This window comes from Berghia stephanieae, chromosome 1, assembly GCF_034508935.2.
Source record: "Berghia stephanieae isolate SIO BIC M18660-M18661 chromosome 1, UCSD_Bste_1.3, whole genome shotgun sequence".
Classification (NCBI taxonomy): Eukaryota; Metazoa; Mollusca; class Gastropoda; order Nudibranchia; family Aeolidiidae; genus Berghia; species Berghia stephanieae.
Genome location: NC_088360.1, coordinates 19,597,426 through 19,617,425, shown reverse-complemented (window position 1 = coordinate 19,617,425; position 20,000 = coordinate 19,597,426). Strand labels below are relative to the sequence as shown.

At 36.0% G+C, this 20,000-nt stretch overlaps 4 protein-coding genes across 4 annotated transcripts in view; 2 read left to right on the top strand and 2 right to left on the bottom strand.

Annotated features, from left to right (window-relative positions):
• The window catches only part of LOC144963408 (uncharacterized), an 85,044-nt gene extending 72,987 nt beyond the window's left edge, over positions 1-12,057 (bottom strand). Inside the window, exons 1-4 of the mRNA XM_078897444.1 lie at positions 11,530-12,057; positions 11,021-11,107; positions 9,797-9,858; positions 8,669-8,981 (exon numbers count right to left, since the gene is read on the bottom strand). Coding sequence (XP_078753570.1) covers positions 8,669-8,981; positions 9,797-9,858; positions 11,021-11,107; positions 11,530-11,593 — 526 coding nt within the window. The 5' untranslated portion in view covers positions 11,594-12,057. The remainder of the gene's footprint in view (positions 1-8,668; positions 8,982-9,796; positions 9,859-11,020; positions 11,108-11,529) is intronic.
• The window catches only part of LOC144970012 (cap-specific mRNA (nucleoside-2'-O-)-methyltransferase 1-like), a 425,811-nt gene that overhangs the window by 39,055 nt on the left and 366,756 nt on the right, over positions 1-20,000 (top strand). The gene's annotated exons all lie outside the window — the stretch shown is intronic.
• The window catches only part of LOC144970019 (muscarinic acetylcholine receptor M5-like), a 286,770-nt gene that overhangs the window by 61,490 nt on the left and 205,280 nt on the right, over positions 1-20,000 (top strand). The window lies entirely within an intron of this gene.
• The window catches only part of LOC144963338 (uncharacterized), a 95,064-nt gene continuing 90,970 nt past the window's right edge, over positions 15,907-20,000 (bottom strand). The window contains exons 3-4 of the mRNA XM_078897317.1: positions 19,951-20,000; positions 15,907-15,974 (exon numbers count right to left, since the gene is read on the bottom strand). The exon at positions 19,951-20,000 is cut by the window's right edge and continues 93 nt beyond it. Of these exons, the coding sequence (XP_078753443.1) occupies positions 15,907-15,974; positions 19,951-20,000 (118 nt within the window). The remainder of the gene's footprint in view (positions 15,975-19,950) is intronic.

The following is a 20,000-nucleotide window of genomic DNA, read 5'->3' as shown; positions in this document are numbered from 1 at the left end:
GCTGCTATCGTCGAAGAATAGCATGGATCGCAAAGAGAAATCAAATTGGTAATAAACACGATAAGCAAATGATACGCTATCGAAAAAGAGGAAAACAATAACCTGATCGAGATAAACCAGGCTTCAACCAAAATTCCGCAGCGCAAAGTGAGCCTTACGTAATTATTTATTCCTTGGGGGCTGCGTGTCTCAGCCGCACGGTCTTTTGCTCCGTCCCCGAAAGGTATCTAGTTCGACTACGACTTTCCGTGTTGGGGCGTTGCACTGCGGCCGGCGCCTGGGTTATTCCGGTCTTCCGATGGAATAGAACATAAAAACAAAGTTCTCCTAGGGGGCGAACAAAAGGAATTTTATTTGTCTATTTATTATAACCAAGTAAGCCAGTAAAGAGTGAATATAACGAAAAACGACGACTCTCTTAAATTGAAACCATACAAAATAAGCAACTTTTTGTCCCTCGGCCTTATTTAGGAGACAGACTTAACACGCAGACAAGATGAAAGGAACAGTCATATTTAGCTAGTGGACGTAACACTCACACACACACACACACACACACACACACACAATAACACACACATATACACGCACACAGAGAGAGAAAGAGGTAGTTAGATAGATAGATTGATATATATATATATATATATATATATATATATATATATATATATATATATATATACATATATATATAAATAAATATATATATATATATATATATATATATACAAGTATCAATCCACTATTAAGGTGACCACTGTGAAATGCACCAATTGGAGGACCAAGCATATGTCTTGTTCAAATTGATTAAACTGTTCAATCTTTGTTCAAATGAGTATAGTTTGATTCCCTACAATGATTTATGAACACAATTCTGATGCTTGATGATCACAATGGTATATAGAAAATTACTCGGTCCCCCTAATGTTTTACTAAGTGTTTCTGTAGCTTTAAGGAGACATTTGGTAAAAACATGTTTTTAGGGAGACCACATTAAAAAACCCTTTTAGGGAGCCCAGTATATGTTTATATATGTGTATACCTAAGAGTGCATTTTCAAGTGAGCTACCACCAAATTGTCTAAAATAAAGTAAGTCCTTAAGATTAAGAGCTTCATGGCCATAGTGTCGAAGCTTATCCCAGTGTGCGTAGAGTGAAGTGGCCGAGCAACGCATTTACTAACTCCTGGGAAGGTCCATCCCTCAGAAGGGGCGCTCAGGGAAATAACCTGGGACTCAAACACGGCAAAAAATATTCCCAGTTGCTCCGTGCGCCATTGTTTTTGCAGTCCCCGACCCCTTTAGAAACCTGACGACCCAGGTTAAGATCAGAGATAGAAGGGACCAGGCAGAGGAGTTTATTTGTTGTTGTTGTATACCACTGAATGGACTTGGTTTGTTTTGTTTTGTTTGTAAGGGTTTTACGGCGCTTGCAACACATTAAGGTCATATCAGCGCCAGTAAAAAGGAAGAAAATGGGATAGTAAAAAGTTCTGGAACTACAATTAGAGCACCCAAGAAAAAGTAAGGCAAAGGGGATTTGTTTCAAATAGGAAACAGTAGATTCCAAGAGCCCACTATCAAAGTACTTAGTTTGAGATCACCTAAACGTCTCATTCAGACACAAGCACAGGTCCCAACAAAGAGGGATACACTCAAATGTTTACAAAGCATAAATAATATGTAAACAAAACAATAAAGAGCATAACAGACAGATGATTTACAAGGGAAAAATATAATCTCCCAAAACTCGAACTATACATTTGACTGTTTCCCTCCCAGCCAGGTCCTGGACAAAACCAAGTAATCCCATCCCATCCCGAGACAAAGACAGAAAACAAGTTGGAAAACAGACATAGGGGGATAGAAGACGCAACGAGTACGTCCCTGCCCATTATGGGAAGTCGGGAACCCCACCCAGTGAGTGAATGGAGTTGGATGGATAGGACAGCAGATCTGATGGACACAATGAACGGCTTCAATCAACATCTCATTCACTTTAACTTGCACAATGCTTGCTTTGGTTTCGTGGTAGACAGTTCGTCTGATGCCCGAGTTGCCAGGGTTCGAATCCATATTTGTGGCGATGCAGAGTCATTGTAAAAGTCTCATTTACAGTCTCACTTGTGTTAATTGGAGTACGTTACTGAATTGTAACAACGTTGTTCGTGTCCATATAAATCTACTACCAGCTGCACGTTGAGCTCATTGTGGGTTTTATGATACATCAAGCTCGTGTAAAATTACATTTACATTTGACCGAAAAATGATACATAACGATAGAAGTCTACAAATCATATTGCAGGTTTATTTCAGTTCCAAAAGCCATCACAAACATTCATCCACTGTATCACATAAGTCTTTGGTCACCAAATAAAAGCATGAAGTTTGCTATGTGTACAGTGCAACATAAAAGGATAGAAACAGTTTTACTGATAAAACCCTCAAATGATAACAAACCAATATGTTGTTGCTGGTAAGTTGCTTAATTGCATTTGTTAAAAAGCATAAACTGTGAAGCAAAAGTGTTGAAAATCGTTTGAATAAAGTTTAATGCAAAAAAAATAATTCTTAAGCACTTTATGCCGTTCTAAGCTGTCGTTGCTGCATTTTTTTTCATTATTAATTATTATTATTCTGATTAAGGATGAGGGGATAAAGAAAGAATGAAATTAAATGCACAGAGGTGTCATTTCTTGACAGTCACCTCTAAAGATTGCAACTCTTAAAACTATCATAAAAAGAATAGTGAAATTTTACATTAGGTATCTAGAAAATGCTGAACATAAAGCTACATTGGCCAATTAAGTTAGGGTTAGTAGAAAGACTTTTTATTCTGCCATATCTGATTCTTTCAGATAGTTCTACATAGCTGCCAACTTTTCAAAAATAAAATAAGGAACGCTCATTTTGCCCGGGATGAGGGGCGATGTGCGCCGAAGCCCCCCCCCCCCCCCCCCCCCCCTTCATCGAATCGCAACATATAAAAGTCAGCCTTTTTAATTACTATTACTAACACTAACAAGTTTGAGATGACAGAGGCTAGTCCAAATGTTGCTCAATTATCGGGTTTAGTACCAGCACATTTGAATCGTTAAAATGACACTTTCCACAATGATTGTTGTTTTGTTTTTAAGGGTTTTACGGCGCTTGCAACACATTTAGGTTATATCAGCGCCAGTAAAAAGGAAGAAAATTGGATAGTAAAAAGTTCTAGAATTACAGTTGAAGCATCCAAGAGAAAGTAAGACATAGGGGAACTGGGAACAAATAGGGATCAGATGTAGATTCCAAGAGCGTATCACCAATGTACTAAGTTTGAGATCACCTATAAGTCTTATCCGGACACAAGAACAAAATCCAACAAAGAGGAACACACTCAAATGCTTACATTATACATTAAAAAATAACAAATATAGTAATAATACATAACAGAGAGATGATTTACAAGGAAAAAAATATCATCTCCCAAAACAATAAATATGCATTTGACTGCTTCCCTCCCAGCTAGGACTCCGGCGAGGGCCAGGAAAAAAACAAGTAATCTCATTCCAAGACAAAGACTGAAAGCATGTTGGAAAACAGATATAAGGGGATAGAAGACACAGTGTGTACCTCCCTGCCCGCTATGGGAGCTTTCCACAATGAGATCAAAATTCAGAACGGACAATATAAAGAAAGAATTCAACTGCCTCAACTTTGATAAGGACCAATACACAAGAAGCACGATTGTAAAATAAATGAAATAACTTAAGATGGTTAGAAATGCATAACTACCAACCTGGTACATCACTTGAGAGGGCGTTTTGGGGTAAAAATTAGGTGAGTTCAGATAAAAAGTAGACGATTGCATATATGTTTTCTTTCATGCAACATAATGGTCTTTAAGTAGTATACTATAATAGTAGTTATAGTAAAATGCACCTCTAAATATTAGAGAATTCCTACTTCTTTACTTTGACAAGATAAACACACCTAAAAATGGAGTATACTTATTTTTCTTGAACCTAAACCGTTACAAAAGCTTGCTTGAAAAAAAAAAAATTAAAATCAGATGAAGATGTTTTTAAAGGGATTAAATTTATATATTTCATAAATTAATAAAGGGAAATAATCATTGTCATCTTTAATCAATATAAGCAATTGATTTTCTTATTGAATACCTTCCAATCAAAAAGGTGGATTTAATTTTATTCTTAATTAAAATAATATTTGTAACAAATAGTGAAAGTATCAATACTGTCTTAGAATATTCAAAGTATATCGAGGCTAACATCCATATCCTATGCAAATCTCCAATACATTATGAAAGGTTTGAGTAAAATACAGGCGTCATATAAACGAATGGAACTTTTTTAATTGTTGAAAATCATTTATGTTAGAGGCATAATTCAAATTAAAGAGCTACACAAATGGAGATTATGCTCTCACTGGACACCAATAATAATGATAATAATAATAACAACAATAGTAGTAGTAGTAATAGTAATAATAATGGATCAATAATAATAATTCATTAGGCTCACATGGCTTTTTTACCACAAATTAGTCAAAAATTACAAAATACGGATTTTGAACTAAAAATAAGCACTTACGGACTCAGGAAGTCAAATACGGAACAAATCCGTTTTTAACAGAACGGTTGGCAGCTATGGTTCTACAAAGCATTTGTCTCTCAAGCTGAGCAAATGAATGTTCATATAATATAAAAAAGGATATTGCAATGATGAACAGATTGTACTATATAAAGATAAAACGTTTTTGTAAACCCCCAAAATATGTCAATAACACTATACAATACAATGAATGTAATACAAATCAAATTCATGATTGTCATTACACCGATTGAAACGCTCTTTCCCTTCTATATTTATTTCTTTCATTAAAAATCTTTGTCTTCACCAAACTAATTAGTGTACCTTCAGGATTCCTTTTTGTGAAAATACCCTGTGGTGTTTTAAGAACAGAATAATTTCAGACTTTCTAGGTAATGATCCCCTTGAACCATGTGCTGAAACATCTTCGACAAAGTTTTTAAAATATGACTTGACTCTATCTGTATCCTCATCTGACCATGACATGTATCTCCGATTTTTGCTTGAATTCCTCTTGGGTTCAGTTTGTTTTGAAGAACACGTAAGCTGATTTGGCACTCCTGCTTCACCATCAAATATTTCTTCTTGATTTGCAGCTGTTACTATGGATGTTCCAAAATTTGCATTTGAGTCTCTATTCACTACAGAGTCATTTGTTTCAATGTTACAATTTCCTTCCCCAGTGACCGATGCTGAGTTATCAATTTGACCCAAAAAATGACCAACTTCTGTTATTTCTCGTATTGCAAGTGGACACTGATAAATGTTTTGATTGATTGATTCACTGTGTCCCATATGTCGATAGAAGACATCTCTCTCGTGTTGTGGGACATCAAGTAAGGCAAATAATGTCGAAGCTCGGTGCCTGAATTTATCAGCTATTAACAACTGGGGTTTCTCTAAATCCTTTACTAAGGAAGTGACATATTTGATGGCAATGTAACCACTTACATGATCTTTGGATATTCCTGTATTTGGAAAAAGAAATGGGTTGTCTGAAATATCAACAGCTTTACGCTCCTGTGCAAGTTTCCTTAAAGGCTGAATTGTGTCATTGGGTATCAACACAGGGACCAACATCTTGCTTCCCTTTCCAGACTGATAGGCCAGCTTATACTTCTCAAGTAACGCTTTTTCCAGAGGATCAGTGACATGTTGTACAAGCTGGGGATCAACCCATACACCTGAATCTGCATCATTCCAGTCTTTTAACAACATCCTTGCGGGTTCTCCGCCTCTCCTCGCATTAAACATTGTAAGCCTAGCTACGATGACATTGCGAAGCCTAACAAACATATGTGAATCAAATAATTGATAATCATCCTCACAAATACGGACCATCTCTTCAGTAATAAATTGCCGTAGCTTCTTTATATCATTCTCTAATGGCATCTCTTTGGGTTTTCTCAAATTTGTTCTCTTTGCTTCACATTGAACTCTGGCTGTAAAAAAAATACTATCCCAATTATAATCCAGGACAGCTTTGAACAAATCTATCTCTGCGGATTCTTCCATTTTGTTTTGCATTATATATTCCCCTTTTAAGAAATTAATTAACTTTTTCAATATAAATCCAATTGAAAGCTTCAAGCCTGCTTTCAATGTCCCATCCTCTTTCAAAGTCATTTCAGAAATGGTTTGCGATATTTCATTAAAGTTACAAAAGCTTCACCACGTCCTCTCCAGAGAAAGAAGGTTGATTCGTTCTCTTCCTAGTTTTTAAAATCAAATTTCCTAAGATGCGTAAATCACTCATTATAACTTTTCTCTCCTTCTTTGAACTTTTACTCCACAATTTTGTTCCTAACAATACTATAGCTTTGTCTGATCGACACAAATTTCCCACTTCATCATTCCGAAATTTGTCAAGAATATTCTCCTTTATTTCTTTACTTGTATTGGGAGCCACGGGATAAAATTTTACAACCCCAGTACACAGAGCATGCTCAGTACTACATTTCTTTTTGTGTTCATAAACCCTTCGTCCAGAGTAAAACCCCTTACAGCCAGCACACATAACAACTTCATGTGACCCTTGTGCTCTCTCACGCATAACTATTGAATTGTTTCTAGTGTTTGAATAAAAAATGCCCTTTTTCTTGAGATAATCCATTGTTCTATCCCTTTCCTTTACAGGCTGTTTCATGGCCTCTGTAACTTCTGTCTCATCTTTGTGTTTCCTCATCAAATGCCTTGAGAGTTTTGTTTGCAACTGTCCACAGTATGGACAGGGTCTCCTTGGCTTTTTGTATTTCTCTGGAAAAAAAAGAAGAAAATAAAGCACATCATGCTATGAACTATGAAAATAAATCAATAGACAGATCATATGCACATCAGCTACATGACAGCGATAGAGAGGAATAGCATTCCAAATATTTAAGGCCTGGACAAGTAACTGTCATAATTCCTTCTTGTTATATACTTTTCTACCATCTATTCCTTTGGAAGAGGTATGTTAGATTTGTGGAGACCTCTGCCACATAACAAATCCAGTGAAAAGACGCCATATTTTTGTTTTGAAATAGAAATAAATAGATCAATCCACCCACTTCACTGGGTTCAGGGTTCCCTCTTCATTATAATCAAAATATGAACATAAATCGGAATAGTAACACATTGAAGTCTCATCTGAATACATAGATTGTCCTTTGTTGTTTCAGCGAAAAATCAGACAGAATGTCAAAAGAATTTTAGGTTTTTCCCCAACCACCCCTTGGAGGTATCAGTATCAGCGGAATGGTAAGCGTCATGTTTTTTACGTTGAGCAACAAAATTTACTCCAAATGCTTCACTCGACCCAGGCGGAAAAGCAATCAAGAATAGACCCAAGTCCTATCCAAAGACTAACATTTCATTTAAGTTTATTGTAGGCCCTTGGCCAATCGACAAAATTCAATTCACATAAATTATTTACAACAATCAGAAATTAATTATATCAATAATAGTAATAGAATGCAATGAAGGCAATATCATAATAATAATAATAATAATAATAATAATAATAATAATAATAATAATAATAATAATAATAATAATAATAATAATAATAACAGTAGCGGCTATAAGTAACAATTAATATAGTAACAAAAGTAATAATAGACTATAGTTCATAGTCATAACAATGACTTTCTTTGTCATTGAGGAGTGAGAAAACATCACCGGCTGGCAGAACAAACAGCCGACATCAATCAAACGTCCTCCAGACCGGTTGAGCATCGGCTTCATTAATTCCTTAAAGACTTCCCCCCAACTGCCTGAACGATGCTGATGCCCAGACAACTTAATCCTGATTTATATTTTGTGGGAATGAAATATGACATGTATATGCCGGAAATATTTCAATAACAAACACACTGTTCAGATAGAAAATATTTGAGTCTTGCCTTTGTTAATTGATACAGGTAAGTTAGGAAAATAAATGCTAGTAAAAACGATCAGCAAGTTCGTGAACACTGCTTCTCAACTCGAAAATATGTTTTCATCAAATCTACACACATCATGTTGTGAGCTGAATTTTAATGATCTCAGTTGTCATTGAAAGGAAACCCAAGAATTTTAGAATAAAGAAAAATATTGAACCTGGAAGTCAAAAGGGTTTGTAGCACAGCAGGCATTATCAAAGTATAATTTTAGTACCGACAAATTAAAAAGAAAATGTGCTTTTCTTTAAATGCTCCCAATCATCATATACTGTTTAGGTTGCAAGATTAATAAAAATGTTATCTACTCTGATTCTCGTTAAGTTTCCAGCTGGTCTGTGAAAAAAAAGCCTTAAGCATCATAGAAATACAAAGAAACAGTTTTAATATATAGATGGGTTGTAACAAAAAAACCATTTTAACACTTACAATACAAGCAATTTAAGTCTATTACAGACAAAAAAAAACCCCAATAAAATAAACATGAACATTTTTATGGCTGGTTTCACTGATATCACTCACACATTGGGGTTTCAGATTCTAAGATGTCCACCCTATCAAATTTGGATTTGTGCTTGTTATGTAAATGGTAGCGTATTTTGCGACGCAGCACTGCCAAAACAGAAAAAAAAATGCAATAACACAAATGCAGCACCATGGAGGGGTGGAAGTTTTCTTTTAAAAGGAATGGGTAAATTAAAATTGATCCCACAAATATCAAAGGAGAAGAATGACAAAAAAAATGACTCACCATTGCACGTAACACGTTGGTTTGCAAGTGTATAGCATTCGGGTTGAACCTGGGTCCCAGACTGGCAACGAGGTTCAGTCTGTGATAGTTGTGGATGAGGCTCTGACTGAGTTGGGGAATGAGCACTAGGTTCCAAAGACAATGATGTACTCAGCATTGGGTACCTCACAGAGTACGTAGAGGAATCAGACTCGGAGTCAGCAACAAAATCGGGACCCTGTATATTTTGTGGAAAAGATGACAGATCAATCAATTTATTCATGTTGACAATAAACATGAAGAGCCATTGTTTAATAATCCAACTAAACAATTAGCTGGTTAATAATGCAAGTATAATAAAAAAGAGTTGAGAAAGGCAGACATATTGTCTAAGTATTTAATATGTTCAACTGTGCTTGGATAAATATAGATACACCAACCAGGGTTTCAGTAAACCGTTTTTAACCAACTCTTTAAATCCTACACCAGGACCAACAACTACAAAACAATTTTTATATCACTACGATTCTGGACATATAAACGGTTGTCATTGCAACAATATGAACTTCCTAACCTTGCAACTGCAATATAGTTAACAAAAAAAGTTGATAAACATTACGATGCAAGAGAATTTGGACAAAATGCGAGATCAAAAGTATAATCCCAACAGAAGCTATTTTAATTTTTCCTGAAACGCATCATTTTCACATTTTGTCAAATAAAAAAACAAACGACTTCAAATGTGAATGGCTCATCAATGAATATCACTTCAAAATATAACGAGGAAGGTTTAAAATAGTGTTATTGTTGGCGAAGTCCACTGCAAAGAAAAATTTTTAACAACAAAAAACTAGGAGATCTCACTGGTGTAAAACAGTGTTGTCCTTGTCCTGAAATATTGTATTGCGCCTAACAGACTGCAGGTCTCATCTTTTGTGGCAAATGTGTTTTGTCCACCACAAAATATGTTGATGTGAAGCATTTTGAGCATGGTGCCAACTGTGGATAAACGCTATACAAATGTTATGATTTTATTTTAATGTACATACTTACCACAAATGAATCATGTGATATGGAACTTTGTTCTGCATCACTTTCAGGCTCTGAGTTGGAGTCTATATAGAAAATAAAAACAACAAAAAAAAAAGCTGAAGACTATCATGTGCAAGTTTTTCTCTAAACTCTTAAACAAAAAATCATGCCATCTTGTGCTGTAAAAGGATTTTTTAAAAATTATTTACCTTATGACTATTGTCCTTTGGAAAAAAAAAGAAAATTAAGTCCGAAACCTTCTGGCTATTTTCTTTTAAATTTCAAGAACGTCAGAGTTGGCAAGGGAGGACGGAAATATAATTCCAGAAACCAATCTGTCTATAATCATATCCATATGATAGTTTTTCGTTCAAGATTCAGGTACAGTCCACTTAGGATAATCGCAATACCTTGGGATCATCGAAAATGTTGGGATTAACCGAAATTCAGTTTCCTGTCCACTATTTCAACATTTTACACATTTATTGTCAACTCAAACCAGTAAATAATATTCTTAGTCCACCACATACAGAGCAATTTGATTGAAACAAAAACCATATGGCAGCCCCGTGTAGATTTGTCAACCAAAAGCAGCTATGAAGCAAGCCGATATCTTATTCAGATTGAAGAAGTTTCAATCTTTTTTCTCAACAATTCAACATTTGTCAGAGTTAAAGAGATTAGCCTTAATGAGAGACAATAAGCTCTCACCAAACTCGTTGGTCACAATGCACAGTTGTTAATCCTAAAACAAAGGATATCGCTCAGTCTCTCTTTATAACTGTCATTTATAACCTGTTGTCAAGATTATGACCAGCCCCACCCCTCTTCTATTTAATGGCCACCGATGACGTCACAAACCCATACTGCAGAGCCCCGCCCTCTTTCGACTCTAACAGAGTGGTGACACACTACTGTAGCATTAAATCCTGCTCACTCTCGATTCTTCAACCTGTCACGATTTCATCCATGATGAAATTTAATCATGATATACTGTTTGATTTCTTGAATTTACCACTTTTTAAAAAACCGAAGTTTGTTGCAATTAACCAGTGACTTTTATATAGAATTATTTCCATTGCTTAGGAAATATTGTGATTAACCGAAAGTTGCGATTAAACGAGTTGCAATTATCCGGAGTGGACTGTAATAGTATTACACATCATGACTCAAAAAAAAAAAAAAAAAAAAGCAAACTATGTGTACCTAAATGTTATTCATTTCCTCATCAAATTACATTCTTACCATTAACATCATAGATCACATCAAAAGGGTTGTCTGGATTGACAGCAAGACATTTTTCAGGATTTTTAAAGCTCAAATCTCTCTGATCTGAAGTTACAAAAGAAATAGCATATTCTCAACATTAAACTATGATTTTGTGATGGCTGTGATATGGCATACTGTATGCATAAAGCAAGATGCAAAGACAGGTTTAAGTTTAAATTATTTTATATTCTTTTCAAAAATCCATTCTAGTTTTGCCAAAATAAAATAAACACGAGAAGTGTTGAGTTGGATAAAGCTAAAACTAAAAGTAGTAGTGGTAGTAGTAGTAGTAGTAGTAGTAAACGACAGATCTTACTCACTAGTGTGAATCTACAGTCTACAGAAGTTCCCGAATTATCTGACTCCACTTCCAAATGACTGACTGACAAGTGACAATCATCAATCGGTGTGTGTGTGATTGTGATGTCTACCCTATTGAAAATCTTAAATCAACAGTGATGTAATAAGAATGGCCAATAACTTACCATTTAAATTATCTCGGTGTCTCTTCAATGATGCCTCCAGCATCAATTTACCCCACGATGCCATAGACGTCTAGTTTGGAACTCAACAAGTGACGAAAAAATACTTGCGGCTATAGAGAGGACGTCCGTCGGCCACTCTCTCCGCAAGTCAATTGTCAGTGGTTATCAGATAATCATTGGTTCTTGAAAAATATAGAAACACAGCGGTTCATTTAAAAAGACTCTTTTGTAGATCAAGATATAATGTTAGGTATTGCACTTTAAAATCTCTTCAGACATAGAACGGGTCAACTTGACGTCTAGACCAAATCATTTCGAAGATCGATATGGCAACAGCAACGCCTGGAATGGAGGATTTAAATGCGGCATCTGACGATTCTACTGCTATGACAGAAGATGCTCCATTTCACGACGTCGAGATGGCTTCAACTGGCATCAGGCATCAACATGCTACTCAATAATGGGTTTGATGAAGCGTTTGACTAAGAATTAAAGCTGATAACTGATAACCACCTACCTACTACTGACTTGCGGAGTGAGTGAGTGCCGAGTGCCTCTTTATGCGCGAAATTGACTAAACATACGTTTCACGAAAAAAAGAGTTACTATGTTTGCTTGTCTCTTGTCACCAAGATAAGAATCCGGACCAAGATTCGATAAATCTGTTTCTAAAAATAGATTATAATTCGTATATCTTGTTCATTCCTCAGTTCATCAACTTTCACACAATTTTATATTAGGTTTTCATTACTATAAAAATCCATATAATGCTCTAGAATTTTAGAGAAAATTTCGGAAAGATATATTGCCTCACTATTGAAATATATCGATGAAAACACTGGTACCCCTATTGTACTTTTTTCAGGCGGTCACCTTATTGACCAACGTGAAAATTTAGGCATAACTCTTCTTACTGTGGTGTTTAACAAATAACTTCAATACTATGATTTACAATTATATATCCTTGACGGTTGGGTTGACAACTTTAAACTAAAAATAGAAAAGTGAATGTGCTAGAGGTCAAATCAATAGGGGACCGGATTTTGGTCTCCCTATTGGTAAAGTACTGTAAAATGAACTAATAGGGGTACCAAAAGTCTCCCTATCCGGTATTAATACATATATATATATATATATATATATATATATACATATATATATATATATATATATATATAAAGAGAGAGCGAGAGAGAGAGAGAGAGAGAGAGAGAGAGAGAGAGAGAGATATTTAGATATAGTATATTTTCTCATTTCTCATCAATTTTGCCTGCACTGTAGTGTCTCCTAAAAGAGCCAATGTACTTCGCGAAGTCCCAGGTTTGAGATTTTTTGCCAAGATGAGGGTCATTTAAAGCGATCGATATTTGAAGGACGTGTTTTCTGGCCAAAGTTTTTGATATGGGGTTTTCCAGAGTACGGCAAAATATTTATAATTATATAGTAATCGTATCAAATTTACATTAATAAATTCTCATGTCGGTGAAAAGCCAACAAGGGCTTTTTGATTTTTGATAATCAGACTTGTATAAACATGCAAAAGTATGTGTGTCTAATTTTTATTCAGTTCAATTCAATTCAACAACATCAAGTATCTGGATTGAATTCAATATTTGTTGAATGTTTAATGTTATTCTGCCGTAGAATGTTACAATACGGAGATGGTTGATGTTGGAATTTTATAAATACAGGCAATTACTTCCTTTAGGTCCTTACATCTCATCTCATTACACGAATATGAGACGTATGGCAATCCTGATAGATCAGTTGTTAGAGCACTCGTCTCACACGCAAAAAGACCTAGTTCGATCCTAGGTGATGACGTCGAGATTTTTTTTCTGACCCCCACTTTTCACTCGGCAGTGATTGGGTAGCTGGGTCTGTTAGATATGGCGGGACGTCCTTTGTGATAGACCAGCGTTCTATCCAAAGGGTAGCAAGCAATTGATGTTGTCCTATTCACTCGGATAAACTCCACCTCCTTAGGATTAATGACTCTGAAGGACTAACTAAAACTGCGAAAAATAAAGCGTTCATTTATTTCTGGTCACTTTAACTTTCAATTAATCCTTCGCACCTGATTCCGGGCGCTTAAATGACCTAAATAGTGTCGAAAGCGCCGTTAAACACCCAAAAACAAAAACAAACAAGCACCTGATTCAATCAGACATATCACCGTTTTAAGAAGATTGGTCACATATTTGAGATATCAGAGAATAGCGGTATAGATTTTATGGAAAGTCAATTATTTCCTTCCTTGATGAAATGCGATCGTAGCAATATTATGCTTTTGATTCTCTATAAATACCGAATGAGATTTAAGGACCTATAGGAAGTCATTGCCTGTTGCATTAATAAAGCTGGGCGAGATCAAACATAAAATCAATATTCTGCTATTGAGTATCGAGCCATAATTTACTTCATGGCGGTAATATAATTGTTAGAATTGGCTGCAACGATTCCAAGCTCAAGTTGCATTTACGGACATTAAATTATGTTGTAATCGCAGGTCTGCCTATTTGACTCAAAGCAATTTGATAGGATGAAAAGACATTAAGATAATAATAATCAGACGGAAATCGAAGACGCTGAATTAACTCTAAAGGGTGTTTATTTTATAATCGATTACATGCAAACTGGTGCCCATATTTTAGGTAACGGAAATCGTTCGTGAAATGTTTGTCCCAGCGTATCCTCTTCCATCCCCGTAACTTTACGTAAAGTAATTCATTCAGAGCGATTACACCCCCGGAGCCGGAGTTTATCCCCGTTTCTAAATCGTGAAAGGGACAACAACACATTCTTGCTATCCTTTCGTTTGGACCCAGTCTATTGTAAAGTACCTCCCACCAGATCTTACAGATTCAGCTACCCAATTTCTGCTGGTCCTTACTTGCGTTGGGTCTCATCACACACGTCCAAGTATTGCTGCTGTTTGAGGATCCCTTGGATAGTGCTTTGAGCACATTTAGTGTATATAGGGGTATATCAGTCTCGCGTAATTGTTTTAATTTTAATGAGAAACATTTTGTAAGAACTTTGCCGGATATATATTTTGGGATTTCTATTTTATTGTATCTTTGGTGCTTTGATTGACACTGTATCAAACATATCTTTTCAGACCTCTATATTAGACAATTATCTGCTTCTACATTTCTCTGTTTTTAGAAGCTGGACAAGAGACTTAACTTATTTTTCTGTTTATTAATGGGCAAAACGCGTACCCTTGTAAAGTATATAGGTATTAAAATTGTCCCAACTATCGGCAGCCCGTGGTGTAATGGTAGCGCGTCTGAACTGTAATCAGAAGGTCTGAGGTTCGATCCCCAGTCGAAATCGGCGGATTTTTGAGATGTTCTTTTTTCTTGTATTTTTCTTTCTTTCTTTGTCTGGCACATTTCATACACACTTGTTCAGTTGTTTATTAATTAAAACGTTCCGAATGTGGGTTCGGCGTTGCTCTCTTAGTAAAATCATAGCCTGACACTGCCCGTGGCCTTCGTAAAGTTATGGCCTGATACTGACGAAAAAATGAAGTCAAAATGCCAGTCTTTTGCCACAAAAGAAAACAAATCGTGAGTTGTATCCAATAGATAGTTCGAAGATGACGTCACTCAGGTATTTGTTATTGTTATTTGCCATCCGCGTTTATGACTAATGCTCACTGAACTGTATTAACCCGACTATAAACGTTCATGGATACACACAGTTTTGTGTGTTGGTCCGTTATACTTCCGGATGGCAATGTTATGAGCTTCTTAGCCAAGCGCATACTATCTATAGTTCAACCAATGAATTAACTTGTTTCCATGAGCTCTACTAACAACTCACTAGGCGGTGCAAAAACCAAATAATGACGTCAAACTGCCATTCCTTTTGGATTTCAGTATCAGGCTATAGATAGTATGCGCTTGGCTAAGAAGTTCACAACATTGCCATCCGGAAGTATAACGGACCAACACACAAACTCTGTGTAACCATGAACTTTTATAGTCTGGTTTAGGAGAACAACTCACAAACGCGGATGGCAAAAACAATAACAAAGGCCTGAGTGACGTCATCTGCATACTATCTATAACATAACGTTGGCTACTCACTTCCACAGATATAACAACGTCAATCAACGAAATGGAGTCAAAAGAAAGTTGTATTTAAGAGGACAATACACTCATTGAGCACGACTAACAAAATCCCACATTTTTATGATTTTGATTTTGACTTGTTGGCCTATGATGACGTCTGTGTGTGTGTGTGTGTGTGTGTGTGTGTGTGTGTGTGTGTGTTTGTGTGTGTGTGTGAAGCATCAAGAATAAGGACATGACTTCAGGAAGGTTATGGTTGCGGTATATTAGTGTGGATTTCCTGTCTCTGGGAAAATCACATCCTGATTCCCACGGAAACATTATTAACATATTCAAAGTAAGGACTCTCCCGATGATGTGCCACTAAAATGAGTAAAAATAAATAAATAAATAAATAAAATTCCCTTTATTCATCCCCAAGGGGAAATTTGTCTTTAGGGTTTATTCCAAGGGAACACTGGAAGAACCCAGGCGTCAGCCGCAGAGTAGCGCCGCAAAGTGAGCTAGGGCGAGGTGACTTGCTCAAGCCCACACAGCGCAGCGGCGGGTGATTGAACTCTGTACCTTTTGGTTACGAAGCAAAAACCGTACCTGAGTACAAGCTTTAAAAAAAAAGAGAGAAAAAAAAGATACCACGACTTAACTTCGCCGAACGCGTTTTTACTTGTATCTACTAATCAACTAGAACTGCGTCTGTGATCTGTTAAAAAAACACACGTATTTATTAATTTTAGCCGAAAAATAATCGTCCTTTAAATATCGATCTATTAAAATAATCCTCATCTTGTCCAAAACTCCCAATCCGGGTACTTTGATACTGTATTAAATGTTACAGGTTTTATAGTTTTTGACAAGATGAGGATCGTTTCAATCGATCGATACTTGAAGGACGAGTTTTCTGGTCAAAATTTTAAATACGTGTTTTTTCGAAAGAACGGCGTTATGTTGCAGACGTAGAAATGGTCATGCGGATGTTGTAGGTGGAAGAATTTGTAAGTAATCATCGCCATTGGCATCGGATAAACCAATTATAAAATCGATACTGTGACTCTTCATGCTGATTTCGTAATTTACTGTCGCCGCAGGTCGGCATCATCCTATGATTTTCTATTTCAACGATACTTCTTATATATCGATACTCTCGCATGCTCTCTGTCTCGTTAACTTCTTACTCATGAACAATAATACAATAAGAATTAAAATGAAAGAAAATTGAAGCCAAATTGGATTCAGTAGTCTGATGTCACGCCGCCCGGCAACGATGGCCATCTTGGTTCTGATCAAAGAAAATCATTACTTTTTATTCTTCATGCTGGCTAGAACTTTTCATATGCCTTGTGATCAGAAAGTGTAAAAGTCAAAACATGATCAAATTTCTGGAGTTTTTTTTCCTCTGGATACGCTTTTATGCTCGCCGGAGAAATATTTCATACGGGCGTCCGCCATTGTTCCGATAGTTTAGAGCCAGTGTTACTAAGTTACCATGCCTCATTAGGAAGGAAGTGACGTTACGACTGTTGAAGAGTATTAGCAACTTGGAGATTGGATGAGACCCGTGGAATAAATTGATATTACTAGTCTATTACACTCATGTCATTGTTATTGTTGTTGTTGTTGTTGTTGCTGTTGTTGATGTTGCTCTTCTTCTTCTTCTTCTTCTTCTTCTTCTTCTTCTTCTTCTTCTTCTTCTTCTTCTTCTTCTTCTTCTTCTTCTTCTTCTTCTGCTTCTTGTTCTTCTTCTTCTTCTTCTTCTTCTTCTTCTTCTTCTTCTTCTTCTTCTTCTTCTTCTCTTCTTCTTCTTCTTCTTCTTCTTCTTCTTCTTCTTCTTCTTCTTCTTCTTCTTCTTCTTCTTCTTCTTCTTCTTCTTTCTTCTTCTTCTTCTTCTCTTCTTCTTCTTCTTCTTCTTCTTCTTCTTCTTCTTCTTCTTCTTCTTCTTCTTCTTCTTCTTCTTCTTTTTTCTTCTTCTCTTCTTCTTCTTCTTCTTCTTCTACAAACGGACTTAAACATTTATTCACAAACTGAAAAATGCGTGCCCGCACACACACACACACACACACACACACACACACACATACACACACACACACAGAGAGAGAGAGAGAAAGAGAGAGAGAGAGAGAGAGAGAAAGACATACACACACACGCATATATATATATTATATTATATATGTATTATACACATACATACATATAATGTCATACACATAATATACCATATACACGGATATAGGAGACCAAAAAAAAGTAATCTCTTAAGTAGGACTTATAAAGTTAAGTTATTCCAAAGCAAACACAAAATCAAAAGGAATACATTCGGTCTCCAGGGACATTCGACATTCCATGAGTACAGTAGACTGATAGGTGCAAACCTTTGGACCCAATGAACCCAGTGCACCTGGCACTAATAGCAAAATAGTGACCGCAGTTCCATAAATTTATTATAGCCGTTGTTTAACACGTGGGCAGGTCCAAGTTTACGATACAACCATAACTATTATTATCCCGTACTCTGAAGAAAACACTTTTTTTCTTACAATTTGGCCATAAAATTGGTCCTTCAAATATCTATAGATTAAAATGACCCTCGTCTTATCAAAAACACTCGAATCTGTGGCTTCGACATTTAAATCGAGTTTGAGAGTTTTTGACAATTGAGAGTCATTTAAATACATCGATATTTGAAGGACAAGTTTTCTGGCCAAACATTTTAAAAATGTGTCTTTTCATAGTACGACAGATTATTGGTATCTACAATAACACGCTCCGGCAAAAAGCTCTTTTAAAAATCCAATTTGGTCACAAAACTTATAATATTTCAAATATCCATCGATTATAATGTTTTGACTCACCGATACAAAAAAAATACCGAACTTGAGATTTCGAAGGAATTTAAAGGCTCAGATGTTTTCACGAAATGATTTCATTTTAAATGATCTTTATTTGATGTGAACGTTTTCTGGCCAAAATTCTGTCCAAAGTTTTGACAATACGACAAGATCCGTAGAAAAACTGTAACCTTGCTCTCTGCGTACCCAGAAATAATCCAATACATTTATTGTATGTATCTGTATGTGTATGCTTGTCTCTATCTTGGCAGTGACAACAATTAAAGTTGTGAGGTAGATACATTATTTCAGGAAGTATTCTCAAATCAAAGAAAACGACATTGTAAAACTATTCCATTGGTGATATTGGCGTTTTTAAAATCTATTTTACGGTCTACATTCACATACAAAACATTATTTATTATTTTAAACAACTACCTTTTTCTACATAAAATATCAATGGATTTATTGACTACAAAAATGTCAAAGAGACTTAAATTTAAGACTACTTTAGATGACTGACATTTTGTCAACAACAACCAACCCCCCCCCCCCCCCCCACAAAAAAAAAAAAAACCCCAAAAACAAAAGAACCAAAAAAAAAACAAAACAACAACATAAAAAACAAAACAAAACAAAAACACCCCCCCCCCCCCCCAAAAAATAAAAACCAAAGTATTTCTGAGACTCTAAAGAAGTCTCAGGTTTAAGTCTTTTTTACAGTTTTTATAAGACTATGTTTAATAGACCTAGATATGTCTACACAATTTCTTCCAATTGCCATTTGAGAAATGATGAAGTTCTTCCGTAGCTATTCAACTATCTGGTGCTAAAATCATTTAGACAATTTTTGATGTGCAATTTCTCTGTGATTTCTTTCCATCTTTGATGATTCGATGAAATTGGATATGTCGCCATCAGGAATCCATGTGAGTTGTCCAACTTATTAGTGAGCTTGCCTTATTGAGCTTTTTTATAGCGCAATATCCACTAAACGTGCCCAAAGCGCTTTACAAGGAATCCCCATTGTTTCCATCCGAATCATTTCCATGATCACCTGTTCGTTAGTATTTTCACGATCCCAGGCTTCAGGCATCCCTCACTGTCCTCACTAATAATGAACAAGATCTTGACAACACCCAGAATAGATCTCGATCCCTTTGCATTTGAAGCGAGTGATCTACCAATTGAACCATTGGGATCCACGCTAGTAAAATAAAGCTTAATAAACAAAATATTTGAATTTTGAGAAACTGTTAAGAGAACAATGAAATGAATTATTGAATGAAAAGGCATGACGATTTATAATCAATCACGCAATGCCAATCCCATCGGTGTCGTTCAGCCTTGAATGGGGTTGAAATCAAAGTTTTAGCACACATTCATTGATTAGCAAAAGTTTGATCACGAGTCGTCACACAACGTATAATATTGGTAATTTAAACACCCCAGGAAAATGATTTCATGACAACACCAGACGATACCACCACAACCATCACCACGGTCGTGGATACCATGACCACCACCAGCAGCTCCGCCACAACCATCACCACGGTCGTGGACA